Consider the following 16,874-nt stretch of genomic DNA (forward strand, 5'->3'; position numbering starts at 1 on the left):
GATAACGAACGCGAAAATCGCATGTCTAGACTTCTCGTTGCAAAAAAGCTGATCTGAAAAGAATTGCTAAAGCTACAGGTGTGCAATTTCTAATTTCGCTAATCAACATAGAAGGAGAGGAGAGTTTTGATGCTAGTTTTATATAAATTCTCACGGAATTATAATTAGTACCTAAGATACAGTTCGATCGTTAAAGGCATTTTATTGGTTGTGTTTCTCACGGTCTTATATGATTTAATTTTTAAATATTGTTTCCTTTTATTTTAAGGCCGAAGGCACGCACAGTGAGCTCTATTATTATATTAGAGCTCTATTATTATATTTTATTATGTTTTTTTTTTTAATATTTTATATACAGATTTATAAAAAATATTTAACATTACAAAAAATGCGTGATATCTCAACAAAATTACCTTTTTAAAAAAAAGGAAGAAAAGGCGCCAAGTGTGTTAGCCTCACAAAATAAAATGAAATCTTTTTAAATTGCGCCAACTATGAAAGAAATATATTTTCTTGACACATATATAACATACTTTATTTCAAAAAGTAAAAGTACAAAAAACTTGGCGCTGCTAGAGAGAGAGAGAGAGAGAGAGAGAGACCTTATTATTTTTTTTTATATCGCCCTTGACTCTTCATATTGTTTATTTTTATATAACGAGTCCTTATTTCTTTTTCTATTAATTTCTTATTATTTTTCATATTCGGAATTATTTAATAACTATCTTATTATTGTATATTTTGAGGTCTAGCAGCGCCAAGTTTCTTGTACTTTTACTTTTTGAAATAAAGTATTTTATATATGTATCAAGAAAATATATTCCTTTCATAATTGACGCAATTTAAAAAGATTTCATTTTATTTTGTGAGGCTAACACACTTGGCGCCTTTTTTCCTTTTTTTTAAAAAGGTAATTTTATTGATTATAATTACGATGCTAATATCTGCTACAATACTGCTTAAATTATTGTCTCTTATGTCGTTTATGTTCGTCGGGCCTTATAATGTAGGGCATTTGTGGAATATCACTATCGTTTAGTACAATTGGTGCTTATGTGTAGTGGAGATCTCTGTAGCTATAATTGCTATAAAACTTGTGTGATTTTTGTTTTACTTAAAAGCAACATTTTTATTTTATGTTATGGTTTTTTAATAATTTCATACAACACGTAATACAGCAGCAATATTGCAACTATATATTAATATTGCTACAATATTTTTAATATTGTAATATTACGTGCTGTATGGGAATAAAGTAATTATAATTACGCTAAAAGTTATGAATTTTTTGGTTTATTTTACTTAAATAGGGGAGACTGGGGCCAGTTGTAACGGAGGTAAGTTGTAACAATGCATATATCTTTTAAATGATAAGAGATATAATGATCGTGTGAAGAACAAAAATACTCACAAGGGAAGGTCCCCAGGTGTTCAGCTCCCAGAGGGCCGTAATTGGTCGGAAAATGTTCCTTGTGATACTCACAACAAAGATTGACCCATCCTAACCCCTACCTTTTCGATATTTTTGAGCACCGAATCTCCAAACTTTTGTTTCTTCATGACTTTCTACGCTGTTTTTGACATGCACGATTTGATTGCACAATAGCTTTTTTATTTTTTTATGCAATTCTGTGCGCAAAAAGTTACTTGTACAACAGAAATGGACCCCTTTTTCATATATTAAGAGAACATTGAAAAATATTTTTGGCCTTAAAACATAGGAAAAAGAAAAAATAATCTTCCATCTCTTCCATCGCACACGCGGGTTTTTGTGATTTTTGAGTACATTTTCTTGTGACGATTATGTGCTGAACTTAAATTTAAAATCTTTATGCCACTCTCCTTTAGCATTACCCGGAGCTAACGACGAGGACGTAGAGAGATAATGTAGCTCCATTTTTTTAACTTTTTTTTTGTTCTTTTTTGTTTTATTTGTTTTATTTTATTATTTTTATAGTTGTGAATTCCCGTACAGATTAAATTTAGATTTATTCAGTGCCAACACAATTTTTCTAGAAAATGCTTTAAACATAAAAGATTATTGCAATGTGCACATTTTATGAATGCGGTAGTGGGACACGCAGCCCAATTATCTAGAATTTCAGTTTTGTTAAAACAAATTTCAATTACATTTTGAAACTTGCCAGGATCGGCAACAGCATATCCACTTTTGTACCAAGCATATTGCAGCATTGGACGAAAAAGTTCTGCTGTTAGTTGGTTATGAACAAGTGAATGCATATTAAGAAAAAACATTCTATCATGTACTTCTTCTTCTGTAAGTTCTAACATCATCTGATTGTAAATTGCACGCACAAAAATCTTGTACTGCCTGAAAAAGTACACATCTAGTGGCTGACAAAGCCCTGTCGTGCCAGCAGGAATTGTTATGGCTTCCAACAAATTTTTTTTATCAGACGTTAAGGAATCTATTAAAAAGTCTTTAGTTTGTCCGGACCAACTGTCTGTCAAAAGTAAAGTGTCCTTTGTTATATGAGGAATTAAACAATCTACTACCCATTTTTTAACGTGTTCCTTCGTCAATTTTCCAGATTTGCTGCATACTACAACCAAATTACTCGATGCATTTTGTAATACCTCTTTATGAACTCTGGGTCCAAACTCATTACCAGTTGTTTCCTGTAAGCATATTAACATAGGACACAAAAGTTTACCAGATGCTGTGATCATTGGTTGAATTGTATATATGAATGTGTGGTATTAGAAATACTTTTTACTAATTGCAAGGTATCCTTCTCACCGCGGTTACTTAAAGTTCTTGTTGAAAAATATTCTTTTGAGAACCCAGATTGATCAGAATTTATAATGAAATCTAAACTGTAATGAGGAATTTTGGAATTTGTGAGTTGTAAATGGGCACATTTGCGATTTTCAATATCAATTTTTTCATTTGAATGCTTTTTAGTTCGAGTTTAGTTACTCTTCTTGAACAGATACGAAGTCGACGTTTTAGATTCAGAATAAAATGTGGGCTTGCTTTGAAGTTGTCTAATCCCATTCTTTTTGCTTCTTCAATTGCCCAGCGACGAAGATCAATATCATGAACAGGTAAGAATTTTTGTCTTGCTACAGTAAATCGATTCTTTATATACTGTTCTATTTCATGCATTTTAAATAAAAAAGATCCTTTATTTTCTACATATTTTCTGAATCTACTTATGTGTGTCGGCTGTAAGCGAGGATATAATGATTTGATGGAAGAAAATTTCAGCTTTTTTACATCTTTCATTTGTATAATCTTTTTCATTGTTTCAAATGAAAATGGTTGACGTGTAGAAGAAATTTCCATTTCATGCAAAAAATCATAACCATCAGCTTCAATTTTTCTTTTTTTCGGAACATGTAAACTATTTTCATCGGAATTAGTTTTTCTTTTCTTATTGTTAGCTGTAGGATCTGAAACAGTCAACGATTCTGAGGAGTCTGTAAGGCTCATTTGAGAATTAAATTCTTGTGATAAAGAGTCGGCGGCTTCGACGTGATCCTCATTTAAATCTTGAATCTCGAAAAATCAGAATTAGAATGATTAATTTCTAAAGATTCTTCTGATCTTACTTCAGCCGATTGATCATATAATATTTGGAATAGATTAAATAGATTATTGGAGATATGGGAATCAAGACTGTTCGGGTTCGAATTTTCCAAAATAGATGTATTAACACATTCATAGAATTGTTCGAACTTTAATTTAAAAAGGTAAAAAATGTGGTGAGGGTTAGCATCCATGTTAATTTTTTTTTATAGCTCGTGTCACAAATTATTATTAATAGTTTTCCAATTGACAAAATGTCCAGTGCAAAGTTCAATCCACAGTACAAATATAATTCCACACCGTACCAGTATACTTCTTATGTACTAACCACAAACTCATTTATACAACGCGAGCGAATAATAGCAAAGAATGCCGCGGCCGTACCTAGCGGGGGCTTTGTCACTTACTCTAGCAAGGACTCGCACATATGACGACTTTGCAAATTATTAGATATATCTCATTAACGTCCAAAGCGCCCACTTTTCTTGTAAAAGTGTCGACGCTTAACAAACTGAAAACTCAAGAGCTGTTCGGTTTAACCTTGGGTAATTATACAGAATCACTCGAGCAGCTTAAAAATCGATCAAATTAGGCTTATTCGACGCGTTTTTGCATGAAACGAAAGAATCTGGCAGAAATAAGCGTCGCTCTGCCCTACGAACCGAGATATTTAATGTTAAAGTTGACGACTATTCAGGTTAGGAAATCTGTCTTACCGACTAACAAAAGTGGATATGCTGTTGCCGATCCTGGCAAGTTTCAAAATGTAATTGAAATTTGTTTTAACAAAACTGAAATTCTAGATAATTGGGCTGCGTGTCCCACTACCGCATTTATAAAATGTGCACATTGCAATAATCTTTTATGTTTAAAGCATTTTCTAGAAAAATTGTGTTGGCACTGAATAAATCTAAATTTAATCTGTACGGGAATTCACAACTATAAAAATAATAAAATAAAACAAATAAAACAAAAAAGAACAAAAAAAAAGTTAAAAAAATGGAGCTACATTATCTCTCTACGTCCTCGTCGTTAGCTCCGGGTAATGCTAAAGGAGAGTGGCATAAAGATTTTAAATTTAAGTTCAGCACATAATCGTCACAAGAAAATGTACTCAAAAATCACAAAAACCCGCGTGTGCGATGGAAGAGATGGAAGATTATTTTTTCTTTTTCCTATGTTTTAAGGCCAAAAATATTTTTCAATGTTCTCTTAATATATGAAAAAGGGGTCCATTTCTGTTGTACAAGTAACTTTTTGCGCACAGAATTGCATAAAAAAATAAAAAAGCTATTGTGCAATCAAATCGTGCATGTCAAAAACAGCGTAGAAAGTCATGAAGAAACAAAAGTTTGGAGATTCGGTGCTCAAAAATATCGAAAAGGTAGGGGTTAGGATGGGTCAATCTTTGTTGTGAGTATCACAAGGAACATTTTCCGACCAATTACGGCCCTCTGGGAGCTAAACACCTGGGGACCTTCCCTTGTCAGTATCGAGGCCTGCGTTTGCTTCATACCACCAATCGCGCGTGTGTTGCATGTAAAAGAGATTATATGTATTGTGTTCAGACAAGCCACGTAAGTGTAAATTTACAATGTTATACTTTTTTGCTTTAAACTTTCAAATGAAATGCTTTTTATTGTATTTTCGTTTTATTATGTCTAAAATACAATTTTTCAAGTTATGTGCATGTGTTTTTTTAATATTTTTAAGTAGTTCCAAACATATTCATATAAATTTTGGCAACATCGGTTTGGGGTTAGAAGTAACATATCGCTGGGGTACATTGTAACACCATTAATCTTTTATATCTTATGCTCATTTACTTTATATCTCCTTTTTTTCACATTTAAAGCATGAGGAACTATAAAAGGAAGACTCAACGTGCACACAAATTGTCGAAAATATTTGAAAAAGCAGCAAATCTAATAGAAAATGAAGGTAAATCAGTAAGAAGTGATATATAATACATATATGTATGTGTATGTGTGTATTATATATATATGTATTATATATATATCTAAGGGTTGTTGCAGGGACCACCTTTTTTTAAATGAAAAATTATAAAAAACACTTATGCGTGTTGCTTCCATCATGAATTTTCAATTAATTTCTTAGATATTGTATAACACATATATAATGGTTGTTTCGGGTACTTATTTTAATATTTTATATTAAGGTACACAAAATAATTATAATAATTATGGAAATGTTTAATTTAACATTTTGATATAATTATAGGTGCATATCAATTGCACACTAGCCAGTTGCGCACAAGCTAATCACAACGCTAGAAAAAAAAGTTAAAAAAATTTCCTTCGCAGAAGTTGCTGTGATGGGCAGTGGGCAATAGCTACAGTGTGCAAGTGAAGCGCTCCCCATAATTACATTACAGAGTTGTACATAATACATAAAATAAAAACAATTTTAAGACGGTCCTGAAAATAATCACTTCAATATCTGGAGACACGGTAGTGTCTCGGCGCTAAGCCAAGCGCGCGACACTGCCGTGCCTCCTTTACGCGACACGGAGATTTTTCGGGGTCGAGATGATCAGATCTCAGTAACGGCTGAACCGATCAAGTTCTACATACGCTCAATCGACAGGAAATACTTAAATTGTATAATAAAAGTGCTTTCATTTTTTTCCTACGTGCCCTACGAGCGGAGATATCGCGACGCAAAGTCCGGATCTGTGAATTTTCACGTTTCAATTTTAAGAAACGTCGTCATCATTATTAACGTCGTCGACCAGAGAAAATGTCCATCTCGTTTTTTCGATAATAGAGGGCCTTTGACTTTATGTGTTATCTCACTCTATCTATCATCTCACTCTATCTATCTATATCTAACCAGCAGACCAGTGTTGCATGGTGTATCACATATGACGCGCGCGCGATTTTAATCTTATAATTAAAAATAAAATATTATTCAATATAATATAAAATATTTATTAATAATATAATATATATATGTTATTATATAAATATTAAAATTGAAATATTGAAATATGTTCGTCGTCGAGGAAATATAAGTGTCTACGTGTTTGATTTCGAGGAAGTAAGTGTCTAGGTGTTCGCCTTCGAAAAGGGAGAAAACATTCAGCAAGAGGAGCAATCTCAGGTTCAAATTGCAACATCACAGGCAGTCAATCAGATTTTAAGTTCTCGAATAAGCGATACATCACACATACTTTTATCCACAGCAGTAGTAGATGTTGCGGACACTACAGGCGAATTTTATTCATGTAGAATAGTTTTAGATGCAGGATCGCAATCAAACTTTATCTCTGAATACTGTTGTAATAAACTGAAGTTGCCCAAGAACACTGTAAATATTCCTATCAAGGGAATCGGAGAAACTCTTTCACATGTTAAATCCTCAACAAGCGTGTTAGTCAAATCTAGGGTGAATGCATTTAAACTCAAATTAAATTGTCTAGTTATTCCAAGATTAACAGATGTATTACCTCCGAAAGTAATTGATCGCGAGTCACTTGGCATTCCTAAAAATCTAAATCTAGCAGATCCTGGATTTGATAAACCGTCACAGATTGACATACTTATTGGTGCGGAATATTTCTATCATTTGTTATGTGTAGGACAGATTAGATTAAAAACAGGCTCAACTATATTACAAAAAACAAAATTTGGATGGATAGTGGCTGGTAGAACTGAGTTTGGTAATTCACTATCATTTAGTTCATGCCACATCTCTCGATGCTCACTCGATGACGCTGTGCAGAGGTTTTGGGAGATAGAAGAACTACCAGTTAAGAAGACATTATCGCCGGAGGATGAAAACTGTGAGCAGTATTACAAGAAAACCATAGAAAGACTTCCTTCTGGTCGATATTCAGTAAGATTACCATTTAATGAGCAGAAACAAGAATTAGGCGAATCGTATGGAATAGCTGTAAAACGATTACTGAGTTTGGAAAGAAGACTGAATACAAATCTTAAGTTACGTGATGAATACCATAACTTTCTTCAAGAATATCAATCACTTGGACACATGACAGAAATAAGAGAGCCAATCATGCAAGAAGGATGCTTTCTTCCTCACCATTCAGTTATAAAGGAATCAAGTGTAACCACTAAACTTAGAGTGGTCTTTGACGCATCAGCAAAGACAACAAGTGGTGTTTCGCTGAATGACACTCTATTCAAAGGTCCAGTGGTGCAACAAGATCTCTTTTCAATAGTGCTGAGATTTCGTCTACATGACATAGTATTCACAGCGGATATTCAAAAGATGTACAGACAGGTATTAGTACATCCTGACGATCATAAATTTCAAAGGATTCTATGGAGAAACAATTCGGAAGAAGCAATACGGGTCTATGAGCTCAACACAGTAACGCATGGAACATCGGTCGCTCCATACTTGGCAACACGCACTTTAATTCAGCTAGCGGAAAATGAAAGACAAAACTACACAGATGCAGTCGAAATTGTCACAAGAGATATGTATGTTGACGACTTACTTACAGGAACGGAAACACTGGAACAAGCTAAGATATTGAAGACTCAAATCACAAAGTTGTTGAGTAGCGGAGGCTTCGAACTAAGGCAATGGGCCTCTAATCATCCACAGCTCATTGAATCCCAATCAGCTGAACGACAAGAACATTGGTGTCTCGAATTCTCAGAGATGCATAAAACATTAGGGATTTTGTGGAATCCACAGCAGGATAATTTTTTATATCATTTTACGAAATGTCAAGATTCATCTAAGATAACAAAACGATTGATTTTATCACAAATTGCTTCCTATTATGATCCCTTGGGACTAGTAGGCCCAGTCACTGTAAAGACCAAAATATTGCTGCAAAACATTTGGAAGCTACAACTATCATGGGATGAAACAGTACCAATCGAGATTCATACAGCATGGAAAACATTTCAAGAAAGTATGTCTGAATTAAACAACATTTCGTTTCCTAGACATGTTTGTTTAAAACAAGCAGTTGACTTACAATTGCATGGATTTGCGGATGCTAGCGAGGTCGCTTATGGAGCATGTGTTTACATGAGATCTGCGAACGCGGTCAATGCACACCAGGTTATGTTAATCTGCTCAAAGTCTAGAGTAGCTCCAATAAAGAAGAAGCTGTCGCTACCTAAACTAGAATTATGTGCAGCATTACTCTTATCACAACTCTGTCAAACAGTGTTAAAGGCTTTCCACGTAACCGTGGATAAGGTTGTTTTATGGTCGGATTCAACTATAGTTTTACATTGGATACATACCCATCCATATCGTTTAAAAACTTTTGTAGCAAATCGTGTGACTGCTATTCAGGAGGCCATGACATCAGCTAGTTGGAGACATGTTTCATCACAAGACAATCCAGCCGACCTACTTTCGAGAGGAATCTTTCCATTACAACTTATCAATTGTACCCTTTGGATTCATGGACCGACATGGTTGTCGGATGATGAGCAACATTGGCCAAAGCTCACATTAACTCCAATTGAGATTCCAGAACAACGAACGACTATTTCCTTGAAAACAGAAGGAAGCTCTGATCTTTTGCGGAGATTTTCGTCGCTTGTGAGACTTCGTAGAGTTGTGGCATGGTGTCTTAGGTTTATCAATAACTGTCGTTCAAAGCATAAGGTTCAGGGAAATCTAATCAGTTCTGAGCTAGAGCATGCGACGTCTGTTATCATTAAATTAGTTCAATCCGAGGCATTTTCACGAGAAATACAATCATTAGAGGCAGGAAAGACTCTCAAAAATAATAGTAAGATCTTATCATTACATCCGTTTTTAGACTCCATCGGAATATTGCGAGTTGGTGGTAGACTTGTGCATGCTAAGTTAAACTATGATCAAAGGTATCAAATTCTTTTACCAGGAAATCATTATATAACAGAATTAATTATTCAGAATGCGCACATATCACAACTACATGCAGGACCTCAGACAACACTCTATCACGTTCGACAAAAGTTTTGGCCAGTAAATGCGAAAGGCCAGGTCAAAAAGATTGTACGTGAATGTATAACTTGTTTTAAAGCGAAACCGCGAATGTCAGAATATACAATGAGTAATCTTCCTAAAGATAGATTCGAATGTTCACGACCTTTCACAAATTCCGGCGTTGATTATTGCGGCCCCTTTCAGATAAAGGAAAAGAAGCATCGCAATCGTAATAAAATTAAGGTTTACGTCGCAATTTTCATATGCCTAGCTTCAAAAGCTGTTCACCTAGAATTAGTGAGCGATTTATCCACTGAGGCTTTTATAGCTGCATTAAAACGATTTTTTAGTAGAAGAGGTAAATCGAACCTCATTTTGTCAGATAATGCGACCAATTTTGTTGGTACAAAGAATAAACTACGTGAATTGTATGATTTTGTAAACACTGCGACTCATAAGGATGCGATGACAGCTTAGCTGAGTGAACAGGAAGTTGTTTGGAGATTCATCCCACCCCGGTCTCCTCATTTCGGAGGAATTTGGGAAGCAGCCGTGCGGTCTTTTAAACATCACTTATTTCGCGTAGCTAAAGATACTCTATTTACATTTGAACAGTTTAATACGCTTATCATCGAGATTGAAGCAATACTTAATTCTAGACCGCTAACGCCACTGTCATCGAGTCCAGATGATTTAGCCTCATTGACTCCAAGTCATTTTTTAATTGGAGGTTTGCTCTCATCAATCCCAGAAGTTGATTTTACAAATACTCAAACTAATAAATTGTCCCAGTGGCAACACATTCAGAAACTTAAACGTGATTTCTGGAATCGATGGAGCAAGGAGTATTTGACTGAATTGACACAACGTACAAAATGGAAATCAGGAACAGGCAATTTAAATGTAGGTGATTTAGTTTTATTGCGCGAAGACAAAACTCCTTCATTGTATTGGCCTTTGGGCCGGGTTACTGAACTATATCCTGGCCAAGATGGCATTGTAAGAGTCATAGCAATCAGGACTGCAAACGGAAATTATAAACGTGCAGTAAAGAATGTCGCACTGCTTCCTATGAACGAACATTTGTAATGATTATTTGAACTGGTCAGTTCAAAGGGGACAGGATGTTTGGACGTTTTTTGATTTCGCGCTTGACGCAACACTTAGAAGTTTAAGAATAAGGCGAGAGCGGCGCTAGCGTAAGAAAAGCGCGTACGTGTCGCTGTTTATAGTACAGTTACAGTTTTGATTTTGACCGAGTATAATCTGTATCAGTTCTCGATGAGAAATAAAGAATCTCTACAAATTAGATTGAATGCTAATTATTTAGCGGGAATCGCACGTGTGCAAGCAAATTTTCATTACATAGAGAGGCATACGTGGCAATCTACATCAAATTAGTTGTAGACGTTAAAATTGGTCCTTCGAGCAGGATAGATGCCGGATATAAAACATCGAGATAACAAGAACTCAGATTCTAAGGTTTAAATAGCAATATCTCGAATAGTAAGCGACTGGATATACGAAGCGAGGACAGACAGGTCATTACGACGTTCTGTATAACCTACAAACGAATTGGAAAGGAAATCGCTAAGTAGAGCGTTAGAGTCAAATTTCGACGAAGATTCACGTTTGGCAGCCATATTGTCCATTGTAGTTAAGAAATCGCGAGGCGAGGCGTTCACACAATTTTGAAGTGTGAACAAGAAACTGGTAAGAAAGATTAGTCGGTAAGTAACAGTACGTGAGTAGAGTATTTAAGGTTAAAGTCAGTCAAAAGCATTTTCAGAGAAACAGACATAATGAATGAAAACGATGTAAGTAAATTGAAAAAGCGGCGTGGTTTGTTAAAGGCAACATTAACGAGATTTAGAGGTTTTTTAGACAGTTATATTCATGAACGTGATTACAACGTGCTGAAAGTGCGTTTGGAAAAAGCAAAACCATTGCTTTCCGAATTTGAGAATGTACACAATAGAGCTGGCTGAAAATGCTGATGACGATGAATCAAGACAATTTTATGAAAATAGCTACTACGAAGCCATAGCCACGGCACAAGAATATGTAGATTCAGGTAGAAACAGTGCAGTTTCGATTAATGCTACCTCAGAAGACGTAAATATGCAAGCAGTATTAACTCAATTAGAGAATTTGAGGACAAATAATAATGGTGTTAAACTACCTACCATAACCTTACCAAAATTTGATGGCAAATATGAGGAATGGTTAAGTTTTGAGGATTCTTTTAGTGCATTAGTCCATAATAACGTGAAGATTCAAACAGTGCAAAAATTTAATTACTTGAAATCTTGTTTAGTAGGCAACGCAGCTCAAATTATTCAATCGTTATCCTCAACAGCAGAAAATTATGAAATTGCTTGGAATTTATTAAAAGAGAGATACAGTAACAAACGTATTATTATTCAGAATCATGTTAGAGCACTATTTGAATTACAATCAGTATCTAAAGAGTCTTCAGTGAGTTTGAGTGCATTGGTCGACACTGCACTTAAACATATACATTCATTACAAGCTTTAGAACAACCAGTAGTAGGTTGGGACGCATTGCTTTTGCACTTGATTGGGTCAAAGGTAGATAAACAAACACAAATGGAGTGGGAAAAATCTCTGGATGGTTCACAAATGCCCACTTTTGAACAATATTTGAAGTTTTTACGTAACAGGTGTCACGTTTTAGAGGCAATTCCTATGGATACAAATAAGACAACAGTTGGTAAGACGAAGCAGGTTTTATTTGAAACTCAGTCCAAGATGAAATGTCATGTTTGCGGAAAACAGCATAATATACAGAACTGTGAAGATTTCAAGGCCATGAGTCAGAGTGACAAATCAGAAGCTATCAAACGGGCAGGCTTGTGTTTTAACTGTTTCAGATCGAATCACAAGGTTTCAGCGTGTAAGGCAAGTAACTGCAGAAAGTGTGATCGTAAGCATCATACATTACCACATCCAGTCAAAGCGAATGAAAATAATCAAGTAAAGGGAGAAAACATTCAGCAAGAGGAGCAATCTCAGGTTCAAATTGCAACATCACAGGCAGTCAATCAGATTTTAAGTTCTCGAATAAGCGATACATCACACATACTTTTATCCACAGCAGTAGTAGATGTTGCGGACACTACAGGCGAATTTTATTCATGTAGAATAGTTTTAGATGCAGGATCGCAATCAAACTTTATCTCTGAATACTGTTGTAATAAACTGAAGTTGCCCAAGAACACTGTAAATATTCCTATCAAGGGAATCGGAGAAACTCTTTCACATGTTAAATCCTCAACAAGCGTGTTAGTCAAATCTAGGGTGAATGCATTTAAACTCAAATTAAATTGTCTAGTTATTCCAAGATTAACAGATGTATTACCTCCGAAAGTAATTGATCGCGAGTCACTTGGCATTCCTAAAAATCTAAATCTAGCAGATCCTGGATTTGATAAACCGTCACAGATTGACATACTTATTGGTGCGGAATATTTCTATCATTTGTTATGTGTAGGACAGATTAGATTAAAAACAGGCTCAACTATATTACAAAAAACAAAATTTGGATGGATAGTGGCTGGTAGAACTGAGTTTGGTAATTCACTATCATTTAGTTCATGCCACATCTCTCGATGCTCACTCGATGACGCTGTGCAGAGGTTTTGGGAGATAGAAGAACTACCAGTTAAGAAGACATTATCGCCGGAGGATGAAAACTGTGAGCAGTATTACAAGAAAACCATAGAAAGACTTCCTTCTGGTCGATATTCAGTAAGATTACCATTTAATGAGCAGAAACAAGAATTAGGCGAATCGTATGGAATAGCTGTAAAACGATTACTGAGTTTGGAAAGAAGACTGAATACAAATCTTAAGTTACGTGATGAATACCATAACTTTCTTCAAGAATATCAATCACTTGGACACATGACAGAAATAAGAGAGCCAATCATGCAAGAAGGATGCTTTCTTCCTCACCATTCAGTTATAAAGGAATCAAGTGTAACCACTAAACTTAGAGTGGTCTTTGACGCATCAGCAAAGACAACAAGTGGTGTTTCGCTGAATGACACTCTATTCAAAGGTCCAGTGGTGCAACAAGATCTCTTTTCAATAGTGCTGAGATTTCGTCTACATGACATAGTATTCACAGCGGATATTCAAAAGATGTACAGACAGGTATTAGTACATCCTGACGATCATAAATTTCAAAGGATTCTATGGAGAAACAATTCGGAAGAAGCAATACGGGTCTATGAGCTCAACACAGTAACGCATGGAACATCGGTCGCTCCATACTTGGCAACACGCACTTTAATTCAGCTAGCGGAAAATGAAAGACAAAACTACACAGATGCAGTCGAAATTGTCACAAGAGATATGTATGTTGACGACTTACTTACAGGAACGGAAACACTGGAACAAGCTAAGATATTGAAGACTCAAATCACAAAGTTGTTGAGTAGCGGAGGCTTCGAACTAAGGCAATGGGCCTCTAATCATCCACAGCTCATTGAATCCCAATCAGCTGAACGACAAGAACATTGGTGTCTCGAATTCTCAGAGATGCATAAAACATTAGGGATTTTGTGGAATCCACAGCAGGATAATTTTTTATATCATTTTACGAAATGTCAAGATTCATCTAAGATAACAAAACGATTGATTTTATCACAAATTGCTTCCTATTATGATCCCTTGGGACTAGTAGGCCCAGTCACTGTAAAGACCAAAATATTGCTGCAAAACATTTGGAAGCTACAACTATCATGGGATGAAACAGTACCAATCGAGATTCATACAGCATGGAAAACATTTCAAGAAAGTATGTCTGAATTAAACAACATTTCGTTTCCTAGACATGTTTGTTTAAAACAAGCAGTTGACTTACAATTGCATGGATTTGCGGATGCTAGCGAGGTCGCTTATGGAGCATGTGTTTACATGAGATCTGCGAACGCGGTCAATGCACACCAGGTTATGTTAATCTGCTCAAAGTCTAGAGTAGCTCCAATAAAGAAGAAGCTGTCGCTACCTAAACTAGAATTATGTGCAGCATTACTCTTATCACAACTCTGTCAAACAGTGTTAAAGGCTTTCCACGTAACCGTGGATAAGGTTGTTTTATGGTCGGATTCAACTATAGTTTTACATTGGATACATACCCATCCATATCGTTTAAAAACTTTTGTAGCAAATCGTGTGACTGCTATTCAGGAGGCCATGACATCAGCTAGTTGGAGACATGTTTCATCACAAGACAATCCAGCCGACCTACTTTCGAGAGGAATCTTTCCATTACAACTTATCAATTGTACCCTTTGGATTCATGGACCGACATGGTTGTCGGATGATGAGCAACATTGGCCAAAGCTCACATTAACTCCAATTGAGATTCCAGAACAACGAACGACTATTTCCTTGAAAACAGAAGGAAGCTCTGATCTTTTGCGGAGATTTTCGTCGCTTGTGAGACTTCGTAGAGTTGTGGCATGGTGTCTTAGGTTTATCAATAACTGTCGTTCAAAGCATAAGGTTCAGGGAAATCTAATCAGTTCTGAGCTAGAGCATGCGACGTCTGTTATCATTAAATTAGTTCAATCCGAGGCATTTTCACGAGAAATACAATCATTAGAGGCAGGAAAGACTCTCAAAAATAATAGTAAGATCTTATCATTACATCCGTTTTTAGACTCCATCGGAATATTGCGAGTTGGTGGTAGACTTGTGCATGCTAAGTTAAACTATGATCAAAGGTATCAAATTCTTTTACCAGGAAATCATTATATAACAGAATTAATTATTCAGAATGCGCACATATCACAACTACATGCAGGACCTCAGACAACACTCTATCACGTTCGACAAAAGTTTTGGCCAGTAAATGCGAAAGGCCAGGTCAAAAAGATTGTACGTGAATGTATAACTTGTTTTAAAGCGAAACCGCGAATGTCAGAATATACAATGAGTAATCTTCCTAAAGATAGATTCGAATGTTCACGACCTTTCACAAATTCCGGCGTTGATTATTGCGGCCCCTTTCAGATAAAGGAAAAGAAGCATCGCAATCGTAATAAAATTAAGGTTTACGTCGCAATTTTCATATGCCTAGCTTCAAAAGCTGTTCACCTAGAATTAGTGAGCGATTTATCCACTGAGGCTTTTATAGCTGCATTAAAACGATTTTTTAGTAGAAGAGGTAAATCGAACCTCATTTTGTCAGATAATGCGACCAATTTTGTTGGTACAAAGAATAAACTACGTGAATTGTATGATTTTGTAAACACTGCGACTCATAAGGATGCGATGACAGCTTAGCTGAGTGAACAGGAAGTTGTTTGGAGATTCATCCCACCCCGGTCTCCTCATTTCGGAGGAATTTGGGAAGCAGCCGTGCGGTCTTTTAAACATCACTTATTTCGCGTAGCTAAAGATACTCTATTTACATTTGAACAGTTTAATACGCTTATCATCGAGATTGAAGCAATACTTAATTCTAGACCGCTAACGCCACTGTCATCGAGTCCAGATGATTTAGCCTCATTGACTCCAAGTCATTTTTTAATTGGAGGTTTGCTCTCATCAATCCCAGAAGTTGATTTTACAAATACTCAAACTAATAAATTGTCCCAGTGGCAACACATTCAGAAACTTAAACGTGATTTCTGGAATCGATGGAGCAAGGAGTATTTGACTGAATTGACACAACGTACAAAATGGAAATCAGGAACAGGCAATTTAAATGTAGGTGATTTAGTTTTATTGCGCGAAGACAAAACTCCTTCATTGTATTGGCCTTTGGGCCGGGTTACTGAACTATATCCTGGCCAAGATGGCATTGTAAGAGTCATAGCAATCAGGACTGCAAACGGAAATTATAAACGTGCAGTAAAGAATGTCGCACTGCTTCCTATGAACGAACATTTGTAATGATTATTTGAACTGGTCAGTTCAAAGGGGACAGGATGTTTGGACGTTTTTTGATTTCGCGCTTGACGCAACACTTAGAAGTTTAAGAATAAGGCGAGAGCGGCGCTAGCGTAAGAAAAGCGCGTACGTGTCGCTGTTTATAGTACAGTTACAGTTTTGATTTTGACCGAGTATAATCTGTATCAGTTCTCGATGAGAAATAAAGAATCTCTACAAATTAGATTGAATGCTAATTATTTAGCGGGAATCGCACGTGTGCAAGCAAATTTTCATTACATAGAGAGGCATACGTGGCAATCTACATCAAATTAGTTGTAGACGTTAAACAATATATATATATATATATATATATATATATAGTTTAATCTCTCACCTAGAACAGTATATTTGATTCAAGATTTTGGTGTGTAAGTTAACAAGTTTTCACGTATATCTTCATAAGTATACGTTTACAAATTATTAT

General features: G+C 35.7%; 2 protein-coding genes across 2 annotated transcripts in view; both read left to right on the forward strand.

Annotated features, from left to right (window-relative positions):
• LOC108774886 (uncharacterized) overlaps window positions 1-10,570 on the forward strand; it is a 12,419-nt gene extending 1,849 nt beyond the window's left edge. Inside the window, exons 2-3 of the mRNA XM_018541115.1 lie at window positions 6,759-9,550; window positions 10,097-10,570. Of these exons, the coding sequence (XP_018396617.1) occupies window positions 6,759-9,550; window positions 10,097-10,570 (3,266 nt within the window). The remainder of the gene's footprint in view (window positions 1-6,758; window positions 9,551-10,096) is intronic.
• Window positions 10,571-11,446: 876 nt separating this feature from the next.
• LOC108774887 (uncharacterized) lies at window positions 11,447-16,321 on the forward strand (the record flags this gene model as incomplete). The annotated part of the gene is made up of 2 exons (XM_018541116.1): window positions 11,447-15,391; window positions 15,938-16,321. Coding segments are annotated over exons 1-2 (4,329 nt in total), but the record flags the coding sequence as incomplete, so codon positions are not given.
• Between the last annotated feature and the right edge of the window lie 553 nt (window positions 16,322-16,874).

The sequence above is a fragment of the Cyphomyrmex costatus genome, unplaced genomic scaffold, assembly GCF_001594065.2.
Source record: "Cyphomyrmex costatus isolate MS0001 unplaced genomic scaffold, Ccosl1.0 scaffold2753, whole genome shotgun sequence".
Lineage (NCBI taxonomy): Eukaryota > Metazoa > Arthropoda > Insecta > Hymenoptera > Formicidae > Cyphomyrmex > Cyphomyrmex costatus.